The 24,416-nt window shown below is 46.6% G+C and overlaps 1 protein-coding gene across 1 annotated transcript in view; it reads right to left on the bottom strand.

The window, feature by feature from the left end:
* Positions 1-24,183, bottom strand: part of Fer1l6 (fer-1 like family member 6) — a 141,333-nt gene extending 117,150 nt beyond the window's left edge. Inside the window, exon 1 of the mRNA XM_075960973.1 lies at positions 24,108-24,183. Within this exon, the coding sequence (XP_075817088.1) occupies positions 24,108-24,130 (23 nt within the window). The 5' untranslated portion in view covers positions 24,131-24,183. The remainder of the gene's footprint in view (positions 1-24,107) is intronic.
* Positions 24,184-24,416: the final 233 nt, after the last annotated feature.

The following is a 24,416-nucleotide window of genomic DNA, read 5'->3' on the forward strand; positions in this document are numbered from 1 at the left end:
ATGCTGGCATAGCAGGGATTTTTTTTTGACTCCGTTTTCTATTTCTGTTAGGGAAATTTAAAAGAATGTTCTTAACCAAAAGGAGAAAAGCCATTGCATTCAGAATCCCTGATGCACACACTTGTTCACGATGCATCTCTAACTCAGTTCTCCACCCTTCCATTCACCTCCATCACTTGAATGGACCACAGTACTGACTATCCTTGCATCTTAATCATGGGATCAGTCCAGCCATGAAGGAGCATAATTCTCAGGTTTAAGAGAAAACAGCCAGTCTGCTATGGGCTCAGAAAAGGTCCATAATGACCAACTAATGACCTGAACAGATTGAATATCAACTCTTAGTCCAGAGAGAACCAATTAATGCTGGCCTATTGTGATGTGGAATCTCAAGCGCACAATCAAGGCAAATGGACATGCTTTTAACACAGCCCTCAAGGCCCTTGTTCTACACGTTCCAGCCCCAAAACTCATCATAATGAGAGTCGAATGTAACAACTTGACTGACGGCCATTAAGAGCCTAGATATTTCACCTTCAAGAAGTCAGCTGAGTCTAATACACATCTCCAAGGTCTCTAATGAGCACTCCACTTCTTGTGAGTTCTCAGATCCCAAGACAACTGGAATAATCTGGAGCCATGGTACAGAGAGCTAGGCCGGGGAAGTCAGCCCCCCATAATTCATCAGACGTATTTCCCAAGTGTTTAATTGCAAAGTGGCAGGAAGGTGTAATTGGAGGGGGGAGGCGCCCCAGGAAAAGGAGGGCTTCTTGCTTGCCTGCTCCCCACTCATGCTGCTGCGTAATAGCAAAGATTCCTATAAATGCCTTCTTCCTCGGGCAGAGAGCTCCTTTCAGTGCCTGGGTCTGCGACTCCCTCCTCCCCTGCTCCTCCTTTAATGGTCATCCTCCTCCCCCATAGGCATCAGCACGTCTCCCATGGCTGAGCAGGCTAGAATACAAGGAAGCTACAGAAACAGATTCTGTGTAGTCAGAGCTTTACTCTTTCCATCCCAAAGCCTTCCCTTGCATGGGCCCCTGAGAAATGGTACATCTTTCCCATCCTGCATCTTTACAAGTTTCTCAGAGCCCTGGCCTCCATGCTCCTAAATGCCAAGGAACCAATCCGGTTTCAGCCACGCTACACTGCAGGTAGCTTCTCAACATTAGAAACAGCTCTCTTCTCTCTTTGTCTCGGCACAGCTACCTTCAAACTTCTGCCCACTTCAGCTCTCTGCATTTCTTTAGACCCTAAGCCTTCTGCCTCCAGTATATTCCTCAGTTACTTTCTGTAGAGTGAAGAGTATGGTGGTTGGCTCACATTCCTTTCTTGGGATCATTCCTTTGGAAGTGGCGGTTGTCTGCCCATCCATGAACACCTACACCCTGTCCTAATGTTAAGTGGAGGCAAGCTGCCAAGGCAACTGGACCCCCCTTTCCTATAGCTACGTTGGCGACCCTATCTGGTTCAGAAGAAAGCATTTGAAAACCAATCTGGACCCCAGTCTAAACTGTACTTAAAACTAATCTTTCTCAAACCAGCTAACCCATACCAGAGACTATATTTTGATACCTATTTGATGTCTAGGTCTAGTTTTCCATGGAATTTGACCTGTTGTGTGTTGGGTTGGGGATCAGGGTATGGCCACAACCCTAGAATACTGTCAAGAACACTAATGTGCCAACTTATCACAGATCTATAACACGTGATGGTCATGAAGCTTTATCCTGAATAAAGAGGATCTTAAGGCTTGTGAAAGGTTCTCCATAGGGTCACACGTTCAAAGACTTAATCCCTAGCTGATGGCCCTGTCTTGGAAGGCTGTGGAACATTTAGGAGGTGAAGTACAGCTGGTGACAGTATTCACTTGTTGGGTGCAGGGTATAAGTGCTGGTTAGTTTTTGTCACTTGACACCAGCTGGAGCCACCTGAGAAGAGAGAACTGAGGGCTGTCTCCATCAAATTGACCTGAGAGCATATCTATGGGGCATTTTCTAGACTGACCATTGATATAGGAGAGTCCAGCCACTAGGGGTGGTGCCATTTCTGGACAGATGGTCCTGGGTTGTATAAGAAAGGTGCCCAAGTAAGCCTTGGGAAGCAAGCCACACTTCCCCCACTGGTTTCCCTCAGTGATGGGCTGTGATTGCGATGTATAAGCCAGGTAAACCCTTTCCTGCCCATGCTGCTTTTGGTCAACAGAAACCAAACTGGAACAGGGGAACTTCAGGATTTGTAACTCTACTCGGTATGCTGCTCTCTCTCTGCCTCCTGCCTGGCCCATAATATGACCAGTGGTCTCACGTACCCCAGACAAGAGCCGATTGCACCAACGTGAGAAACTGTGCACTCTGAGCTACAATTCTTTTTAATATTCTATTTCACACACACACAATCACACTAACACACACACACAGCCTCTATCAGCACTTTGTTCTTCCCTTCCTTACATACTTGTCATGCTGACAGAATAGCTCCTGAAAAGACATTGCTCACCTTCACCATATGCTGAGCGTTTGAAGGCAGTGGCCATGTCTGGCTTCTGTCTGAACCCCAGATAGCAATCACAGTATCTGGTGTGTACTAAGGGTGCTGGAATGTTGGATTAGAGACAGACAAATGTGGATAGAACACACATATAGAAAAGCTTTACCACAAAAATCTTCAGAACTTCTTTATCCCAGTTTTAAGCTGTATTATATGAGTCCCAAAGAAGTTAGAGGTGGTGTGGGACTGAGGGAAGGAGAAACAATCTAAAGTGTCAGCTGCTGTCTGAGCCTTGCCCCGTGCTTGCCCTGAAACTGGGGAGAGAAAGCAAATGATCCACTCTGGGACCTGGCAAGCTATTAGTGCTCTGTTAAATGGGCCATCAGTTCTGGCTGTCATCAAGCCTCCGTCCATTTCCTCCACCCACCTCCTTCACTAATGCATTCTTCTTTCTCATTCTCTTTCCCATGCTCGAATGTCTTCTATTGGCTGGCATTTTATCTCCTGTACTCAGGAAGAGCCTATAAGGTTGTTTGTTTGTTTGTTTGTTTGGAGTACTTGGCTACACATAGGCTTGCAAAGATAAATGCTGCAGTTTCTTAGCTGGGGCCCTCATGATGCCGGTGAGGACACAGAAACCCAAGTGTCTGAAAGCACAATGCAGGAAGTGCTCTTTCAAATATGGACTAAGGGCTTTCAGAGAATGAAGAATGGTTTACATGGGCTTGGAAGGGTCAAGGAAGACACTAAAAGGAGGTTGCACTTTGGGTCCTAGAAGAGGAGTAAGGTAAGCAAAAAGTGACTGGGAAGGATGAACACGCATAGTAGGAACTAGATTCCTACTGTGTGTCAGATTCCATTGCATGAGACCGTTTATATAATGGCCACAGCATTGGAAGGAAGCACTAGCACTCTCAAAACATACAAGACATAGATATTAACTTAAAGAGGCTAAGTCACTGACCAAAGACACGGGTGCAGACAAGATTCAGATCCCCAAGCCAGACAAAAGGAACAGTATACATGGCGGTACCACCAGGACCCTCCACCGACTCCTGTAGGAAGCTGGAGTGGTCAGAGAGGCCCTTTCTTCTTAACTAGCTAGGAGTCAAGCTGTTCCCTTTGGCTGGTTCTCAGGAAGGCCTACATCTCTCAGGAAAGCATCTTGTATCAGTGTCTGATACTACCCAAGCTGTAAACAGGAGTCAAATTAAAGCCTTCCCTCAAGCTCCTGCCTCTCCACTCAGAATACAAGGCCTTCCTTCATAGGTTTTCCCAGAACTCAAACCTCCTATTAAAACAGTCAATGTCGGGTCTGGGGAAATGACTCCTCCAGTCATGATAGACATCTGGTGTCTTCAAACTTCTGCCTCCACCCCTCCCCACCATGACGGGCTATGACCCTGGACTTGGAAACGAGATCAACCTTCCCTTCCTTAAGTTGGATTTGCCGGATAGTTTGTCAAAACAACAGGACAAGTACGGTAGAGAAAAGGTCAAGCGTTGTTGTAATTGGATGCTTGTCGGCCTCTGCTATTTCTGCAGCCTTTTGAAGCTCTAGAGAACGTAGCTCCAAGGTTCCTTTTGCAGAGGTTGGTAGCAGGGAGTCAAGGGAGGGGCCCCTTTGGAATAACAGGAGTTGGCAGGCCTCAAAAGGGGCTCAGGGACTCTTAAGGTTAGCAGCATCCTAAGCGATACAAACCTTAGGTAGCTTTGCTCTGGGAGGTCTCAAACTCCAACACATTTAGGCAAAGGATGCACACCAGCCTTCAGCCAGGCTATTCTGCTTTCCATAGGTCCCAGACAAAGCCGTTCCCTGGCATTCCTTTCTACGATGTTAGAATTCTTCATTGTAAAAGCAAAGGCCATCTAAGGAAATCCCCCTTCTTGTGCCTGGAGTGTGGAGTGGAGGGATTTCATGTCACCCTGTTCAGAAGGACCCTTACAATTATTTTTTCAGAACAGGATGGGTTTGCTGGTACACAGCCATGGATCTAAATACTTAGGAGCTCGGGAAGATGGTACATTCAAGGCCAACCAGGAATATCTAGTGAACCATTTTCTCAGAACAAACACACAAAAATGGGAAAAATAACCTCCCCGAATGCTAGCAAAGATACGAGAAAAGGGGAACTCTTGGTGAGAGTAACAATGCAGCCCCTATTTAAAAAATAAAACATCATATGATCCTGTTATTCCACTACTGGCATGCACCTGGAGGATTCTATGTCAGCACAGCACAGAGGTAGGCATCCATGTCTAGTGCAACACTTCCACAGTAAGCAAGTCATGGAATCTACATGAGTGCCCATGCGCTGATGAGTGGATAAAGAAAATGTAGTCTATGCACAGAACAGAGTATTACTCGGGCAAAGAAAACATCAAAATCATGCCATTTGCAGAAGAGTAGAAAAAACTAGGTATCTAAATGAGCAAAGTAAGCCAAGCTTGGAATGAAAATATGACGTGTTTTATATGTAGATGCTCTAATTTTTAAGAAACTACTAGGGACTACCAGGAGACTGTGTAGAGGGAGAGGAGAGGATGAGATAAGGTAGTTGGAAGTATGGATAGATCGAAACATAGTATATATGTGTTTATGGAACTGTTACAGGGAACCCCGTTAATATGTGAAATCTACGTGCATTAATAATGATAGTAAAAGCGAAACTTTAAAATCAGAGTGTGAAGGGAAAGACAAGAGGTCCATGAACGGAGAGGTAGGAACAATACAGAACGGGCAGAAGAGGGGGGACTTAGCTTTTAAGAACAGGAAGGAGCTATCCATGAGTGGTAGCAGGCACACATCCTTCTCACCAGCCTTTGAGCCTTCCTTCCACTCCGCAGCAATCACGCCTTCCAGTACTCCACACACTAAATGAGCACTCCACCAGGTGAGAGCCGCTAACGTTCCTGTTGTAGCTCGCCAGGGTCTTGGCTACCTACAGGTACCTGCATTGCTCAGATGGCCTTAACATTTACAAAGAAAAGGTCCTGGGCAGGCCGGAGAGCTCATGTTTGACAGACCTTATGGGCAGCCTTCTCTCTGGCGGGACATGTAGAACTGTACCTGGATCTGCTTGTTCGGGGTTGTTTCATTAATCCTTTTTCATATAACTGAGAGTTGGATTCCCTTATAAAACATTTAGTTGTGTGGTAGTTTGAAGGAGAATGGCTCCCATAGGCTCATATATTTGAATACTGGGCCACCAGAGAGTGGCGCCATTTGAAGGGATTAGGAGACATGCCAAGTGGGGCTAAGGGGAAGAGGTCATTTTGTCTTGACCAAAATCCTACTTTCTCATGTCTGGGGTACATGGGTCTCAGAGGCTGACAGGGAAAGAGGATGTGCATTTGCATAGGGACCTCGGGTTACCCTGAGAAAATGTCTAGGAATCCACACACCTGTGTTCTTCTGCCAGGATGCTAAGACCCCAGCAAACATGGCTGTCGTGGGCTTTTTCTCTGAGCTCAGGCCATATAACCCCATCTCACTCACCCCAAAACTGGCTTTTGCCTTCAACAGAGCCTTGCTTAGGGATCTTGTGCCGTACATAAAATGCTCCAAGGGGTAAAATTTAGTATCTAATCTAGTTACCTTTTTCTACCTCCTGAAAAAAGCAAAAAGAAGTTTCCACTCTTTCAAAGCACAATGCTGTTTAAATTCAGTGTTGAAAAGCAGCCGTCAAGGTGTTTCACCCACGACCTCACCTCCTTTGCAAACCTGGGCTGTCCAATCACTTCTGTGGCCAAGAGGAGCTGATTAGATCCAAGAGTCAAACTTTAATTAGTGCAGCCGAATGAGGCTCTCTAAATCCCTCGAATAGAGCCAGCTCAATGCAATTACTCACAAGCAGTGCCCAGTCAGCCGTACCCCAGACATGACTCAGAAGGAAAAAAAAATCCAACTAGAAATTTGGTGCTCCAGCTTTTCCTGGGTGGCCTGCCAGGATGAAAACAAAGCTGGAAGCTCACCTGTCCCTTCCCATGGCCCTCTGCAGGTGTGTGGAGGGCATTTAGGACTGCTTCTCCTGAGTGGGACTTCTGCAAGAGTCCCAGAGTCCCAGAAACAGGGCCCTGCCACACCACCTCTCCCCGGCCCGTGCAGCCTAGTTCTGGAGGGTTCTGCTCAGGTTCCTGTTACTGACTTGAGCAGAAGCTGTTGGTTGAGCCTTGTGGACGGGAGGAGACCCTCGCAGGCCTGCCCACTTCTTCAAGACTGACTGTCCTTGGAATTTCGGCCGTAGCTCAGGATTAAAACAGAACAAGTCCCCAAGTCACAGAGAGCCCTTCCCAGACTCATCCTAAAATCACCAAGGAGAAAGGTCTAAAGCCATGCACACTCCCGGGCCATGAGTTCAGAGGGCTCAGAAAAGACTTGTGGTTGATATGGACTTTCAATTCCAGAACTGTCTGATGAGGAAGGCTTCCCTGCTTCCCAATGCATGGAGAGTGAAATCATATAGGAGAACTCCAATGTGCATCCATCCATATACACATACATCACTTCCCACACCTGCCGGAAACCTCAATTGATACAGTGGCATAAGCCATTCGTTAAGCATGGAGAAGGGTGGAGCCAAGCCCCTGAGTATGTAAAGAAGCATGTCCTATATGTATGATGCTCTATTCTCCTCTGAGGGCATGACCATAGAGTCCTAGGAGCAGAAGGAAGGCTGATAGGGTTTCATAGCATACTGGGTAAGATTCAGGCTATGGTCTAATGTTGCCCTCATTCACTGTGTGACCTGGAGCAGACTGCATAACCTCTCCATGTCTTCATTTTGTCATGAGTATCAAGCACCGATGGGTGCCTTCCTCTCAGAGTGCTGAGGACTAGGTGAGTTTCTGTGGGGAGAGCACCAGGCAGGCTCCTAGCCCAGCCACTGTTACTCTCAGTACTGAGGCTCAGAGGAGCTGACAGATGTGTCCCGAGTGCCCTAACTACACGCTGACCACCGGAGACAGATCTGTACCTCTTGCTGCTGGCTGAACGCTCCTCCTCCTGCACTCTGCTGAGACTGAGCCAGTCTGCTATGATACAGACACACGTCAGTACGTATTATGTATTCATTCTATACTGCTGGTTCAAAGTGCGCTGAGACGGTCGTCATAGACTCTGCTATACTGAGCACCTCACTGGCTTCCCAGCAGTCTTCGGTAAGGTGCTTGACCTCTCTTTCACATGAGGAAATTGACTTGCAAAATCTGGCTAGGGGTCAAAAGGCTAGGTGTGGTGGCACAGGCCTACAATCCCAGCACTTGAGAGGCTGAGGCAGGAGGATCAGAAATTTGAGGCCAGCCTAGGCTACATAACGAAACCTTGTAACACACACACACACAAATAAGAAATAAATAAGCAAATATTTAGAAGAAAATGCAAAGCCAGGTATCTACCTAACATCCCACTATCACCAAAACAAGAAGCACCCACCCCACAATCCTGTCTAACCTTCACAGCTACCTACACTCAAATGTCAATCAGAGCCACCAGTTTTTCAAGCCCCCACTAAGAGTTAGATACCATGCAGTTCTCGCCAAGTTCAGAGCACTTTGGCTCAGAAAGGTTAAGGAACCTGGAGCCACACAGCAACCTATCACTGACCATTTGCCTGTAGTCCATTTGAAGCCTCACCCTCCCTGACCCAGGTCTCTAAGGACAGGCACAGGAACAGCATCTCCAAGGACCTGCAGCAGCCCAGCCTGAAGGGAACAGAGCTCTGGGAAGAGAAGCAGAACCCTGGGTCTCACCTTGACCTCCAGGCTCCTGAGCAGGCAAAGGAGCCCACACTCACGGACTCCCTGAACCAGGAGGTGTGCCTGAGGAGGGACGATACCTAGCACTCGTCCTGGATGGAAGAAGGCTCTGCTTGGGAACCCAGAGGCCCAGCAGCGGAGGTGAGCGGTACCAGCTGCCCCTCCCGCTGGGTGGGTATCGTCCCAGGAAGTGCCCTTCTGTGTGTACTTATGGCAGTGCCCTATCTCTGTTCAGAACTGCTGTGCTCAGGTTGGTTGCCAAGTCCAAGGGCTCTGATCAGCAAATGCAGAAACCCAGGACAGATCCAGAGAGGGAAGGCTGTTTGCGTGTTTTTATCCAGGATCAGGAAACCACAGGTAGGTCAGGACTTGAAAGGGAGCTGGGGGTGTAGCTCAGTAGAAGAGTGCTAGCCAGCGTGTGTGAGGCCCTTCCTTCTACCCCCAGCACCAAACAAAGAAAGCTCAAGAGAGCTCCAGACAGTCCTGCCTGCATCCAGTCGTCATGCTGGTATTGTTAACCATGCTCACTGCCCCTGTTCAATTGTAAGTTTTCATTGTTAGAATAATAAGTATTATTAATATATTATATATTTTATATCATACATCATATTAATATATGGTATATGCTTCCACCATTAGGGAAAATGCCCCCTTAGAGCATGGCTTATTTCCCCTCTGTCTCCCCACGATCCACCAGATAGTGGGCACATGGGGTTTGTTCCTTAGTTCAATCCGCAGACATTCATTGTGAGAAATGCTGAGCTGGTGCAAAGAAATGCACAAATCAAAACAGAAAAAAACAAAACAAAACTATCAACCCTAGGAGCCAGACAGAGAGCTATCTCAACTCTAAGAAGCTGTCTAGCTACAAATTACTTCGCTCTCTTAGACTCTCTCTTTCCCAGTTTTTATCCCTGGCTGGATCTTCCCAGGGAGGAGGAAGAGCTGTCAACACTCAGGCAGTTAGTCATGTAAGCCGCTCAGGGACATGAGCTTCAGTGGGGCGATGCTGTACAGTCATTGATGTGTGACCTGCTGATACAATTAGCTTCAGATTCATTTCCAAAATGCTAAAGAGGATGTACTGCAGAGCAATGTCTAAGACTTTCTCCTGGCCTCCCCACTCTGGGGAGAAGGCTACCGCCACAACAAAGGCTTGCCACCCACATGTGAGATCATACAGACAGAGGTCACACGTGCCTCCCCTATGCTCTGCTGCCCACCAGAGCGAAGGTTCCTCAGCGTCCACATGATTACTCCACATTGAGCCTTGGAGCTCTCACAAAGCCTCTTATCATGATTCTGCAAACCCAAGTACCTATTAGAAGCCTGGCCCTGTGTTAAGATGCCTGGTCCTGTGCTAAGATGCCTGGCCCTGTGCTAAGATGCCTGGTCCTACGCTAAGATGCTTGGCCCTGTGCTAAGATGCCTGGCCCTGTGCTAAGATGCCTGGTCCTGTGCTAAGATGCCTGGCCCTGTGCTAAGATGCCTGGTCCTACGCTAAGATGCTTGGCCCTGTGCTAAGATGCCTGGTCCTATGCTAAGATGCCTGGTCCTATGCTAAGATTCCTGGTCCTATGCTAAGATGCCCTCCCTGGTCCTATGCTAAGATGCCCTGGTCCTATGCTAAGATGCCTGGTCCTGTGCTAAGATGCCTGGTCCTGTGCTAAGATGCCTGGTCCTGTGTCAAGATGCCTGGTCCTGTGCTAAGATGCCCTGGTCCTGTGCTAAGATGCCCTGGTTCCATGCTAAAATGTCTGGTCCTGTGCTAAGATGCCTGGTCCTGTGCTAAGATGCCTGGCCCTGTGCTAAGATGCCTGGTCCTGTGCTAAGATGCCTGGCCCTGTGCTAAGATGCCTGGTTCCATGCTAAGATGTCTGGTCCTGTGCTAAGATGCCCTGGTCCTGTGCTAAGATGCCCTGGTCCTGTGCTAAGATGCCTGGCCCTGTGCTAAGATGCCTGGTTCCATGCTAAGATGTCTGGTCCTGTGCTAAGATGCCTGGCCCTGTGCTAAGATGCCTGGTTCCATGCTAAGATGCCCTCCCTGGTCCTATGCTAAGATTCCTGGTCCTATGCTAAGATGCCCTCCCTGGTCCTATGCTAAGATGCCCTGGTCCTATGCTAAGATGCCTGGTCCTGTATCAAGATGCCTGGTCCTGTGCTAAGATGCCCTGGTCCTGTGCTAAGATGCCCTGGTCCTGTGCTAAGATGCCTGGCCCTGTGCTAAGATGCCTGGTTCCATGCTAAGATGCCTGGTCCTGTGCTAAGATGCCCTGGTCCTGTGCTAAGATGCCTGGTCCTGTGCTAAGATGCCTGGTTCCATGCTAAGATGTCTGGTCCTGTGCTAAGATGCCTGGTCCTGTGCTAAGATGCCTGGCCCTGTGCTAAGATGCCTGGTCCTGTGCTAAGATGCCTGGTCCTGTGCTAAGATGCCTGGTCCTGTGCTAAGATGCCTGGTCCTGTGCTAAGATGCCTGGTCCTGTGCTAAGATGCCTGGCCCTGTGCTAAGATGCCTGGTCCTGTGCTAAGATGTCTGGTCCTGTGCTAAGATGCCCTGGTCCTGTGCTAAGATGCCCTGGTCCTGTGCTAAGATGCCTGGTCCTGTGCTAAGATGCCTGGCCCTGTGCTAAGATGCCTGGCCCTGTGCTAAGATGCCTGGCCCTGTGCTAAGATGCCTGGCCCTGTGCTAAGATGCCTGGTCCTATGCTATGATGCCTGGCCCTGTGCTAAGATGCCTGGTTCCATGCTAAGATGTCTGGTCCTGTGCTAAGATGCCTGGTCCTGTGCTAAGATGCCCTGGTCCTGTGCTATGATGCCTGGCCCTGTGCTAAGATGCCTGGTTCCATGCTAAGATGTCTGGTCCTGTGCTAAGATGCCTGGTCCTGTGCTAAGATGCCCTCCCTGGTCCTGTGCTAAGATGCCCTCCCTGGTCCTGTGCTAAGATGCCTGGTCCTGTGCTAAGATGCCCTCCCTGGTCCTGTGCTAAGATTCCCTCCCTGGTCCTGTGCTAAGATGCCTGGCCCTGTGCTAAGATGCCTGGTTCCATGCTAAGATGTCTGGTCCTGTGCTAAGATGCCTGGTCCTGTGCTAAGATGCCTGGCCCTGTGCTAAGATGCCCAGCACTATGCCATGCCTGTAGGAAATTGGGAAAATGAAGAAGAGAGAGCACTGGAATCATTTCAGCAGCTGATATACCTGCCACCCATAATAAGAGCCCCCTTAGGGGGTTATGGATAGGATTAGGGATCAGGGATCATGAAGAGCTTTCACGTGTGCATGTGTGTCACGGCCGCTAAGTAAGGTAGAAAAGACAGGTCCCCTGCAGGATAGAGTGACTGCTTACTTGCCAAAGCCTTAACTAAATTGCTCTAACAAAAGGCACAGCTGAATATGATGGAGGGAAAAAACTGTGCCTGAGCCCCAGCTGCAGGGAGGCTGTTGATTGACAGCCTGGCTGCAGTGCATGGACCCACCTCTGTACCTGCATCACACTGAGGCCACACCCTGAATGGGCTAGAGAACAGCAGGGAAAGGCGAATTCATTCAGGCTCCTCTAGGGGGCAACTTGGGACATAAGACACCTCCTTCCTCTATTTGTCTAGAATTGCCTCTGTTGCCTCCTTCTACTACTTCCTTTGGGTCACAGAGGTTGGAGCTGAAGCTTGGTTTGAATGTTCTCCTTGCCGTCCATTCTTTCCACAATACCCATCCCAAGCATTTCCCAAATTGATCTCCTCAGCACACTGATGCTATACTAGCATCTTCCTCTCGGAAGACCCAAACTACAAGGATCTGATCCAGACCTTGCTAGTCACAAATCCATCTTGCCAGGTATTTCAAAAAATGCTTCCATTTTGAAATGCATATGGAGAGAATTGGGGTAAATCCAAGATCATCAGCTCCGTGGATTCCATCTAATCAGCTAATGTGTAATAAAAGTCTCCAACCCTCCCCCTCCCCAGAATGTGGTGGTCCCTTAGCTAATTTCACAACAAAGCAAGGTATTCAGGCTGCTCGTTCAGTAGGAGCCTCAACACAGTCGAGTGTCAGCTCTGTACAGACCACACTTGCAGCCCCCTTGACAGCACACGCACACGTTCATCCTGTCCTTAGCTTGCTAAGGGGTCTCAAAAGAGATGGCGTGGTTTGTTCCTTTCTCATGCAACACAGCAGTTGAAAAGCAATACAATTGCTGAAATCCAAGCTACCATCTGGCAGTGCAATCTTCTCTGGAAGGAGAGGAAATCAATTATTCTTTACGGTAAAGCTGGTTTCCTCACTTTAGGAAATGACTTTGGATTATGTAAAGCTTGTTCGATTTATCTGCTTCCTGAAAATGACCCTGGCACAAACAATGTATTTAATTTGTCTGCGAGTTTTAATCCTGGGCTCATTCGGTTGGCATTGCTCAGAGAATTCATCTTAGAAACAGTTGTGTTGAGTGTCAAGTGTCAGCAATGGGACATCAGCTCCTGGGGACAACTCAACATTTGAATGGAAGGTGACTGGAGGCCATGAGGCACGGCATCCTGCAGCCTCTCAGTAAACAACCTAAGGCTTCAAAAGCCCTGCATGAAGGAAGCTTGGTGAGAAACCACACTTCCACATGGTAGGGCCCCAGATAGAAGCAGTTAACAAAGAGTCACCTGACGGAGGGACCACCTGGGCACCTCTGAGAACCAGTAGCCAAAGACTCACCTCTTCATGGGTTTGGGTATTGTGAATCCTATAGGTTTTGCCTTTCTTCCTGGGAGAGGGGAGTAGCGAGGCGCACATAAATAGAACAAGGGTACCCTTCCTCTGGTGGAGGAGGGAGACTAGGAACCCTATCACCGATCGCTCACAGATGGTATTCAGCCTCCATGGTTTTCAAAGTAACCAGAACCATTATCCTCCCTTTTCAGATGAAGAAATATGGGCCTCAGGTAATAAACTTACTGGTAGAGGATCATGGAATTTGCCGTTGACATGTCTTTCTTCTATCTTATGGCTTTTCAACAAAGCTCATTGCTTCGAAAATTATGGAAAACATCAATAATATAAAAAAATTAAGCTCATTAGTAAATAAAGAACCAGAAAGAATTAGATTTCTCTCCTAAAGCTGCTGATGTTCCAAACGGGGAGATGAAAAGCAATTAACAAAGCTGTGTAAAAGTGGATTCTAACAGGCTATAGCTGCCCAAGATGGCTTCTGGATTTGGAGTTCAAGTTACTTTGTGTGGAGGCCTCTGTTCACCCCTCTACCCACGGAACTGAAAGGCCAGGTGGAGGTTGCATGTGATTCTCAGGGTCCTCTTTTCAGGGTTAGAACATCCCCAAAACATATTACATCATTCATGAGCCATGACTGATTGGACCATAAGTGAACTAACATTCCGGAAAGAAATCATGACAGCGTAGAGTCAGGTGGGCAAGAGAATTCACATTCAAGCTGGAGACACCTCAGAAGCTGGTAAAGAGGCAGAATCTTAGAATTCACACAGGGAAAGGCAGTCTGCTGGGACCACAGTGGGCAAGCGAAAAGATGCCTACTGTCTCTACTGCATGCTGGGTCGACGGAAGAGCGCGGGTAGGGCACGGGCAGAAGGATCATGGCAGCAGCAGGCGAAGCTGAGATGGAGCAGCTGGGTCTTCATAAAGCACCAAGCAACAAAGTGTCAGGGGAAGCCGATGCACCAGGCCACCCCAGGAAAACCAGAGCCCCTCGTGTGAACCCCAAACAGCACAGGAGCTCCTGAGAGGTGCTCTCATCCCTGAGATGCACACTGTGATGACGTTTCTGGCCTCCCAAAAGCTACTGTAGAAGATTAAATGTTAATGATGAAAATAGCAGTCTGCGCTCTTGTGCCCGGGAACTACAGCAAACACTTGTATGTACTTACTTCATTTTGTCTCTGAAGCTATTCTATGAAGCAGGAGCAACCATCTCTATTTTCCAGAAGAAGATGGGAAGATGATGATAGATAGATAGATAGATAGATAGATAGATAGATAGATAGATAGATAGATGATAGACAGATAGATAGATAGATAGATAGATAGATGATAGATAGATAGATAGATAGATGATAGATAGATAGATAGATGATAGACAGATAGATAGATAGATAGATAGATAGATAGATGATTGATAGATAGATAGATGATTGATAGATAGATAGATAGATGATAGATAGATAGATAGATAGATGATAGATAGATAGATGATAGATAGATAGATAGATAGATGATAGGTAGATAGATAGATAGATGATAGATAGATAGATAGATAGATAGATAGATGATAGATAGATAGATAGATGATAGATAGATAGATGATAGATAGATAGATAGATAGATAGATAGATAGATAGATAGATAGATAGATAGATAGATAGAAGGCTCAAAGTAATTTCCAGGACTCAGTCAGCCTTAGATGATGGGGCCAAGATATGACTCCAGATCCTTCACTTTTAGCCTCTCTATTTTACTGCCAATATTCAGTATGTCCACTGAACAAGCTTCCACCAGGGACAGTGACTTGTGCATTGTTTTCTGTACAATCTAAACCCAAAGCACACTGATGGTACATGTCCCAGAGAAACTGCCGCTGAAATTGGCAGGAAGGTGATTCTCATTCTATAAAATAATATCGTGTTGTAATCGTCACTCAATTATCGGTGCACAGTGAGTGGCGGGGATGGCTTGTGCTGGTGCATTCTGATCAACTAAGGAGGTGTCAAACCCATCACCATCACCCTTGGTGTCTTCCCAAGCACACTGAAAGCGTCTAGAAGATAGAAACACCATGTATTCATTCTCCTTGCCTCCAGCATCGCAAAAATCCCATAAATATTATACTCAGACTCTTAATAATGAAGAATATGCTGGAGAAAGCTTAGTAATTCTATTCAGCTATTTCACTTAGGAGACAGACCATGAACCAGCTTAGCCCCGAGGCATCTGGGTCAGGTTGGACAAACTTGGCGTGAAACCCGAGAGACCCACCTATCATTCTAGTGCCGCTGGGATGTCAGCATATGGTTTTTCTCGGTGCATGGAATGGCGTTGTGGGGAAGGTTCAGTGACAGGAGTTCTCGTGGGAGAGGGCCTGAGTAACTGTAAAGCTTGTGGACAGTGCGTGTGGGGGCATCCTGATGTCATTCACCCCTGTGTAGTGCCAGCTCCCCAGGCACACAGTGAATGGCCATTCTCGCTGTATTATCTGCCTCCTATAACAGACGGCCTCAGCCACTTCCACACACTCTGCTGCACAGCTATTTGAAGGACTCTTGACAAGTAAATGTAAACCATCTGGTTATCACCAGTGTCCTAGAAGGGTGTGTGTGTTCTACTTTGAGAGTTTTTTTTCAAAACCATATCATCTTCTCTGTTTTCATTTTGTGCGTTTTCTTTCCTATAACTTCTGATCTCTACAGACTTGAAGGCAGAGGAAATTAAAACTAGTGTGGACAGATAATTTTATAATTGGTTGATTATTCCTGTCATATTTTTCATGGGGCAGAGCAGGGATGGCTGAAACAAACCATTTACCTCTTTGTAGCAATTAGCAGGTGCTTTCTGTCTCCTGTCACCATGGATACCAGCACCAGAGGTTGCTGCCCCAAACCCTAACATGGCTTTTTCTAATTTGCAGACCTATCTGTCCTTCCCCTCACCAGATTCTCTAGGCTACACCTGCATAGGCTTCCTATTCCAAATCTCAAAGGTGAGCATCTGACTGACGGACAGAGCACAGATCACACGCCTGCATCCCAGCTGCCAGTGCTTTGTACCTTGAGCAAATTTACAACTCAGAAAGGAAAGCCCAAAGGTACGGAACAGACAGAAGGAGAAAACAATGCCCCCCTCATTACCACCAGGTAGCAACAATATTAGGTTAACCCTATGTATACAGTGAGGCCAGGTCTGCTCCGAGGTATGCGTGAGGGGAAAGTTTTTGTTGTAGAGATGAGGCGAATACAGCCAGAGGCATCTGGAAGAATCCAGAGCAGAGAGCAGAGCTTAAACACAGCCCACGTGGTGGGGGCTGGGGAGAACACAATGGGAGAAAATAGCATAAGAGAGGGGCCAAGAGCTCACAGCTGAAATGGAAGTGTTATATAGGAATCAGAAGCTGGGAGAAAGAGCTGAAAAAAATGGGGGTAAGGAGCAGGGTGGGTGAGAAGAATCGGGATGCCAGCATGGACTCTGGTCAGGGATGTGCAGTGCTGAGAACCTGGAGCCAGCATGGGCTTTGGGATGCTAACAGACACTACAGTTAGCCATTTGTCCCCAGTTTCTTTTTGGACCTGACACCCACATGTCCTTTTTGGTCCCCAGAGCAAGCATATAAGCATATTGGAATCTTCATCTGTTACTTCCCTATGCAAAATTAGCACTACAGAAAAAAAAACAAGAAAAACTTTTCTCCAAATTTCATTAAAAGATAATTTACACATCAGTGCAATTCTTGATCAAGAATTGGGAGAAAATTAATATTCCTGTCTAATAATCCTTTGTAACAGTTATATAAATAACTCTTATCATTATTCATGATATATACAAGATTTCCATTTACAAAATGGAAAAATCAAAGCTGTGAGAAAAGCCAGCGAGCCGGAAGTCCTGTGATGGACAGATGCAGGAGGGTAGCTGGCCCGGCTTCAGGAAGCAGCCATCCTGCCCGCGGAATCTAGCCCGCTCTCTAACCAAGATGAGTGAGGAACATTGAGAGGCAGCAATAAATGTGGCCTATTTTTATTTTGTCAGGGCTTAGGATTCTTCGCTCTGATAATGCGGGCATCAATAAAGGAAGACGAGAGCAGCCATCCACCCAGCCATTAACAGAAACACAGTTTCTGAGGGGAAAAAGGCACCGAAGGAAGATTGCCACCATGACAAATGGTGCTGTCACACAAGCCGCTGTGAAGATTTTCAAAAGTTAGTGTATTGATTACGATGTGCAAGCAGCCAAAATTTCAGTTTAGTGCCCGAAAAACTGAGCTGTCCCTTGGACATTTCGACAAGGAAGCGTAATTATTGTCAATGAATCTTTTCTCCCAACAGTCACGAGTTTTCCCAACAGGTAAAAAGATTCTATTGGTGGTGACCGCTTTTATTAGAGTCCCAGAGAAAAGGAAATAAAGTCCCCTCCAGGAAGCCCCGTACCTCACCCAGCTGCTGGATCCAGAGTAGCTGCTCACATGCCAATGGTTTCAGTACAGTCAAATACTGAAGAGTTGTCCCCAAATGAGGTTGACCGTTGATTCGTCTTGAGTAAATTGACTCATTACTACGCCTCCAAACTCTGCCCTTTCATTGCCTGTCATGTCTACAACCCTAGGAAAATTACAAAACTCCTCGGGGTTCTTGCTTTCTAGTCGGTCAAATGGGACTCAGGTGGGCATCTAGGTCAGAAGGTATCACAGACGCCAAACAAACACATTAGCGTAAAGCAAGGACACAGTGCTTGTCATATAAATAATGAATGGGCTATGGCACGGCCCTTGTCTCTTCTTATTTTAATCATTTGCTTTCATTTTTCGTGTGTGTGTGTGTGTGTGTGTGTGTGTGTGTGTGTGCACCTGTGGAGGCCAGAAGAGGGTACTGGATCTCCTGGAATTACAGGTGGTTGTAAACTGCCAATATGGGCCCTGGGTATCGAACTCTGGCCCTCTCTGAGAGTGGAAAAGTACTGTAAACCCCTGAGCCGTCACTGCAGGCCCCAAACCCATGTGTCTCACCTGCCATCTCTGGAGCTGATGTATTAGGAAGGTTGAAATTTCTCTTATTTTAGAAAGACGAAGTACCTAATTCTCCCCCGCTAGAGTTCAAGACGGCATTTTACAAGCAAATGGGCTAGTGTTCCTATAGTAAAATACACAGATAGTCACACCAGCTGGGACGAAACAATAAAGAGCCATGTGTCCATTTCCAAAACAAGATTTTGTGTCATGCTTAAAGAAAACTATTTAAAAAAAAAAAGAGGTGTATGGCTTTAGAAATTGTGTGCAGGTGGCTAAGCCTCAGGGTGTCCTCCGTAGTGCTTCTTGCCCCAAGTCTCCCCTGTTGCCAGACTTTTCCAAACCTGATGAGGTTCCCTTTTTATTATTTATTTCACCCCATTTTCCCTATGTATTTGTAGGGTGCATGCGTGTGTGTATTCACACTTTTTTGTGTGTGCATGGGCCCATGGGTGTGAAGGGCCACATGAATGAAGGCCCAGGACTGCTGTCAGGAATCTGCCTCCACAGCTCGTTCACCTTCTACCTTATTCACTAAGGCAGGGTTTCCTGCTCAAATCTGTAGTAATAGGGGGGCGGCGGCTGGGCTGCGTCCCCAAATCCCCAGCCGCCTGGCTCGGCTAGCTTATGCCCCGAAATAATTACACACAAACTGTATTCATTTAAACACTGCTTGGCCCATTCTCTTCTAGGCTAATTCTCACACCTGGACTAGCCCATTTCTAATCATCTGTGTAGCGCCCCTAGGTGCGCTTACCGGGAAGATTCTAGCCTAAGTCCATCCTGGGTCGGAGCTGGGGCATGGTGTGCGTCTTCCCTGGAGCAGGTAGCATGGCGTCTCTCTGAAGGCGTCTGCTCTGGAGAGGAGAGCTGTGGATTCTGACCTCACTTCCTCTTCCTCCCGGCATTCTGTTCTGTTTCCTCCACCCACCTAAGGGTGGGCCTATCCAATGGGCCTAGCAGTTTCTTTATTGCTTAACCAAGGAAATCAACAGATTGATATATGACACTCCCCCATCACAAATCCATTGCTCAGCAGCGCGGTTAGTCTTGTCAGCCAATGCTCTTCTGCATTCTGCATTCTGAGGCTGAAAGTACAGGTGGCATACCACATCCGCCTGGCGTTCACATGGGTGTCTGGGGTTCTGAACTCTGGTCCCAAGGCTTGTACTGCAAACGCTTTAAACCCCAACCATCATCTTAGCACACCCATTGGGTTTCTGATTCACCCCTGTGTTGTCTGTTGGCAGCCATGACCTCTTGCTGCATAAATTTTCCATTCTTAACCATAGTACAAATTATCCTACTCCACCTAGCGATCTCTGCAGCGACTGCCCCATGCTGCCCTGCTTCTCCTGGGCAAGACTCCCATGAAGTCTCTGGGCAAGTTTAGGCAGAAGGTTGATGCACCAGGAGTGTTTGCTGCAACTGCAGGATCCTCCTTTCACTGAGTCTCCTCTTTTTCCTGCCTCCTTTGCGACCCTGTGGCCTCCTGTGACTCAGACACAACCCTGCTTATGTCTCAGCCGCAGATGTCACCTTCTGTCATGCAAAACAAACACCCCTATCCTCAAGTGGCAATCAGTTTGAGAACCAGAATCTCAAGACTTCCTATACTTAGAGGTGACGTCATAGGAGTCAGCAACTATTGAACCCAGGTAGCAAATGCTCAATGCAAGGGCCACGGAAAGTTATGACAGGTGTGTGGGGGGGGAGAGACTGGCTTGTTTCAAGCTGGCCACAAGAACGGTTGCATGCAAAGGACCAGAAACCCCAGTCCTTATGGGTTTACATAGAAAACAACTCCCGACCTCACCCACCAGCAGAAGTGACTCCTCCCAATGCTATGGCAAGTCCCCAGGAAGGCAAATATCTATCTACACCTTAACTTTGCAGGGAGCGATCCCCCACTCCACTGACAGCTATCCACTATTGATTACAACTCCAGCTGATCCCATGTGGACCCCCTAGATGAAGGACCCCTCAATACCAGGGGCTGGTGTATTAGCAATATTCCACTTCCAGCATCAAAGGAGAGATCACAAAACCTGTGTTGGCTGACCAGCATCTGACCGTCCTCTCTGTCTTGCTCAAGGGCCTCCCACAGATGCTGCTTTGATGAGATTAAAGCTATTTTTAAGAGCTCCAAAGCATGATTACTCGTGTCCTTCAAAACTGCGCCCAGTATTTTCTGTCCTTTTTCATCTAAAGCAGCAGCTCTCAACCTGTGGGCTGCTGCCCCCCTTTGTTGGGGGGGGGCGTCAATAGACACTTTCACGGGGTTCGCCTAAGACCAGCAGAAAACAGAGATATTTACATCACAATTCATAAGTGTAAAATATTACAGTTATGATGTAGCACAGAAACAATTTTACGGTTGGAGGGTCACCACAGCATGAGGAACTGTATTAAAGGGCCACAGCAAAAGGGAGGTTGAGAACCACCACTCTAACGATTCCCACCCTTAACCCTCTCCAAAACCCAGTCCACACTGCACAACTCTGCACATAAACAAAACTGAGTTCATAAGGATAGTTATTATGTAATTGTTACATAAGAAATAACTCAAACATCCAGCAACAAGGATCTGAATAAAGCAACACTGTGTACATAATGAAAAAAAATAAAAAGCAGTCATTGGTGACGGCTGTACAAGTGCGTGTTTGTTGAACTGAAAAGGTGCCCATCGCTCAAGACTCCCTTGGTCCGAGAAGAAAACGTAAGAAGTTTTAACACTCACAGTGTCCTAGAATGCGGAGATGAAAGAAACCAGAGAGATCACAGGCTCTTTTAATGTTAAACGCTGTTCATTCATCCACCCAGTGATAAAGCATTCGGTGTGTGTTAAAAAGTGGGTTAGGGAGCAGCGTGAGAATAGGATGCAGTTTCTGTGAAAGTCATGAATATATGCATAGAAGGGTATCTGGAGGGAAGTTTCATCAAAAGTGTTTCTCTCCGGGATGTATAACTGGATTCGTTTTATCTTTGTCTTTATGTCTATGTTTTTCTGTATTCTTTTCCCTATTTATAAAGATTGTGTGTTACTTTTGCATTCTGAAAGTATTGTTGAAGTTCATGTTCTGGCAAAAGAGGTAATACCTGAAGCAAAGAAATTCTCATCAAATACTAGTTAAGTGGAAACTTCCCAGAGTCCTTTGGGTGCTGTGCGTGATTTGCACACATCTCATGAATAAATGAAGCTCTGAAGGACCATGCTAAAAGTCAGAGTACATAAAAAATACCCTTCCTTGTTTTCTAAAAAAGTGCTGAAGATCACTTCAGAGTTACCTCGGTGCTTTGCACTTTCAAATGACTTTTACTGGGCTGGAGAGATGGCTCAGAGGTTAAGAGCATTGCCTGCTCTTCCAAAGGTCCTGAGTTCAATTCCCAGCAACCACATGGTGGCTCACAGCCATCTGTAACGGGGTCTGGTGCCCTCTTCTGGCCTGCAGGCATACACACAAACAGAATATTGTATACATAATAAATAAATATTTAAAAAAATGACTTTTACTCTCAATGCCTCATTTGACCTTCAAACAAGCTAGTTGCCCAAACTGAATCTTTCCATGTTTCTTGGTCACCACCAGTTTGGCACCACTCTTTGCTGACTGGCTGGCTGGTTAGATGAATGGATGGATGGGTGGATGGTTGGGTGGGTAGATTGGTGGATGGATGGATGGATGGATGATGGATGGATGGATGATGGATGGATGGATGGTTGATTGGGTGGGTGGGTAGATTGGTGGATGAATTAGAGGGTGGGTGGGTAGATGGATGGATGATGGGTGACTAGATGGATGGATGGATGGGTGGATGGTTGGGTGGGTAGATTGGTGGATGGATGGATGGATGGATGATGGATGGATGGATGATGGATGGATGGATGGATGGATGGTTGATTGGGTGGGTGGGTAGATTGGTGGATGAATTAGAGGGTGGGTGGGTAGATGGATGGATGATGGGTGACTAGATGGATGGATGGATGTGTGGATAGATAAATAAATAAGAAAACAAACAAAAGAATTAGCACACTTCTTTTACTGACAAAAAAAAACAAGAATCAGAAGTAAAACAATATGCCTATGGGGATATAACCAGCAAATTATGAAACCACCAGATTGGACTCATTATCCTTACTCTCTTCTACACAAAAGGCTACCCCAGTCCCATTATTTTTCAGAAGGACATACCTCAATGTTATAGATACCACTGATTAAACAGGAGTCATAGTCAAAACACCCATAGCAGTGGTGTTGACCTACCAAAACACTACCAGCCCCAGCAACGGCACAGACTCTTAAAGGCTCCCTGTCAGGCCAGACTGTTGCATGCAAGCGGGTCCTAGGTATCAGAAGGGAACTGTGTGAGCTTAATGAAGACGCGCTTGCTTCCTGGCGCAGAAGTATTTCATTATTTTAGCAGTCACGTAGCACCAGACATGTGCACACACTATGCTAAAAATCCCTCCACACCGAACAAGAATTGCTGCTCAGAGGAGAAGCTGCTTTCTTCACTCAGAGCTTTTACACAGCCACTACAAACACCAGCATCCCGGTGAGTCCACTGTGCACGAACAGAGGGAATCAAATACCGCTGCCCTCTTCTAAACATTACTTTGAGAAGTGGCAGCGGCACAGTTTAGGAAATGAAAAAAATACAACCAATCCTTAAGAAATAAGCAAACTGCTGCAAGACCCATTCTCATCGAGAGCCCTGCATTCTTTGCATACATGTTCTGGAAAGCAATCGGAGCGCCCCTGATTCTCAGTGCGCTATAATCCAAGAAGGAAGGGGATCTGTCCTTGAGTGATAGATAGATTCTAGGTTATAACAAATGGAAGGTTTCAAGAAGACAAAAACAATGGGAAACCTGAAGGAGACTTTACTCCCAGAAAAGGAAATCTAGAGTTTGCTTGAATGAAGTGACCTTGACCTAGATCTTCAGGAATAGGTGGTACTTGTAACCCGAAAGGAAAATGGGCCCTCCACTATCAGTACAGAAACACTATTATCAAAAGTATTTACTGACAAAAAGCACAAGATGGACATATGTACACACTCATCGACCGCATTCTGTCTCATCTCCACACGTCTTGCGATCTAGATTTCCTTCTGGAACATTCTCCTTGACTCCAATCTCCATTCTCCATGCTCAAGAATATTATTGACTAGTCCTTCTTCCAGCTTACAAATGTGTTCTCTAAGGACACTCTCTTCCCCCAAATGGTGGCACTCCTGCCCAAGCTCCAACATAATTTTTTGATATCGCTACCATATTATTTGTAATGCATAAGCTTTCATTATCTATCAGCACCACCAATCTGTAAACATTCAGAGAGAAGGACTTCTGGCGGACCCAGTAAAGCACTAAACTCATGATATAATCAATAAGCATTCCATAAACAATTGTTTAATTTTTTAAGTTACTCATTACCTCAATTACATACTAGAATTCAGATCCTGGCCCTGGTTTAAGCTTTCATATACTGACATGTTTCTTCACTATTACTTCGAGGACGAAAGTGTACAAATCAGCTCCTCTCATGCAGCCCCAACAAGGCCTTCTCGGAACCACGAAGCTAATATCCTCTGCCCCGTGAGGACATTGTCATCGCCAGGCCCATGTTTCAGCCTCCTCACAGCTTTCTAAGCAAGTCTATGAGGGAAGCCAGTGACTAACAATACCTGAGGGAAGGTTGGGAAAGTCTCAGCCCACACTGAGCGACTGAGAGAAGAAATTTGACAGAGAAGAATGATGACCACAGGCGAAAAGGAAGCCACGGGCGGGGAAAGCCAACGAGTTTACTTCAGTACCATAAGACAAATCCCCACTTCCTGATCAAAGACATTTAATAACTGTTGCAGTCCAACTCAAGGGATGAAAAGAACCGCTTTTGACATTAGCAATGGCTATCTCCAGTGAGAAGTGGCTACTAAAATGATATTTAATTTCTCATCACGTAAGGAAAAGTGTATCTTTCAAGTGCATGATCAGCACCAGTTGTTCCTCTGGTCCACGGCCTTTGCCTGATAAGCTTTAAAATCTTAGTTATTTAGGGAGGGAGCCCCTTACTCCAGGCTCCCCTGGCTATGGCCACACCCAGAAACCATCAGTAAGAGAAAGCAATACGTTACTTGGCTTTAGGTGGCTTCTCCATTCTTTCTTCCTTTTCTTCGTGGCTCCTCTGGTCTGGGAACTAGCAAAATCCTGGTGTCTGGTTTTATCTAGGTTCTGGACACAGGCTTTTGAGTTTCAGAGTAATCTGGTGGGTGAGGCTATTTGGGGGTGTGGCTGAATCAACAAGGCTGGCTGTGTATGGTTGTCTGTAAGCATCGTGTTACCCAGAGCAATCAAAGGTACAAGATAAACTGTCCCCTAAGAAAGAACCAAGCTGTCAGGCTTCTCGGTCACTCTTGATGTCTGGTGTGCTCCTTGGGTCCCTT

Source organism: Microtus pennsylvanicus, chromosome 2 (assembly GCF_037038515.1).
Source record: "Microtus pennsylvanicus isolate mMicPen1 chromosome 2, mMicPen1.hap1, whole genome shotgun sequence".
Classification (NCBI taxonomy): domain Eukaryota; kingdom Metazoa; phylum Chordata; class Mammalia; order Rodentia; family Cricetidae; genus Microtus; species Microtus pennsylvanicus.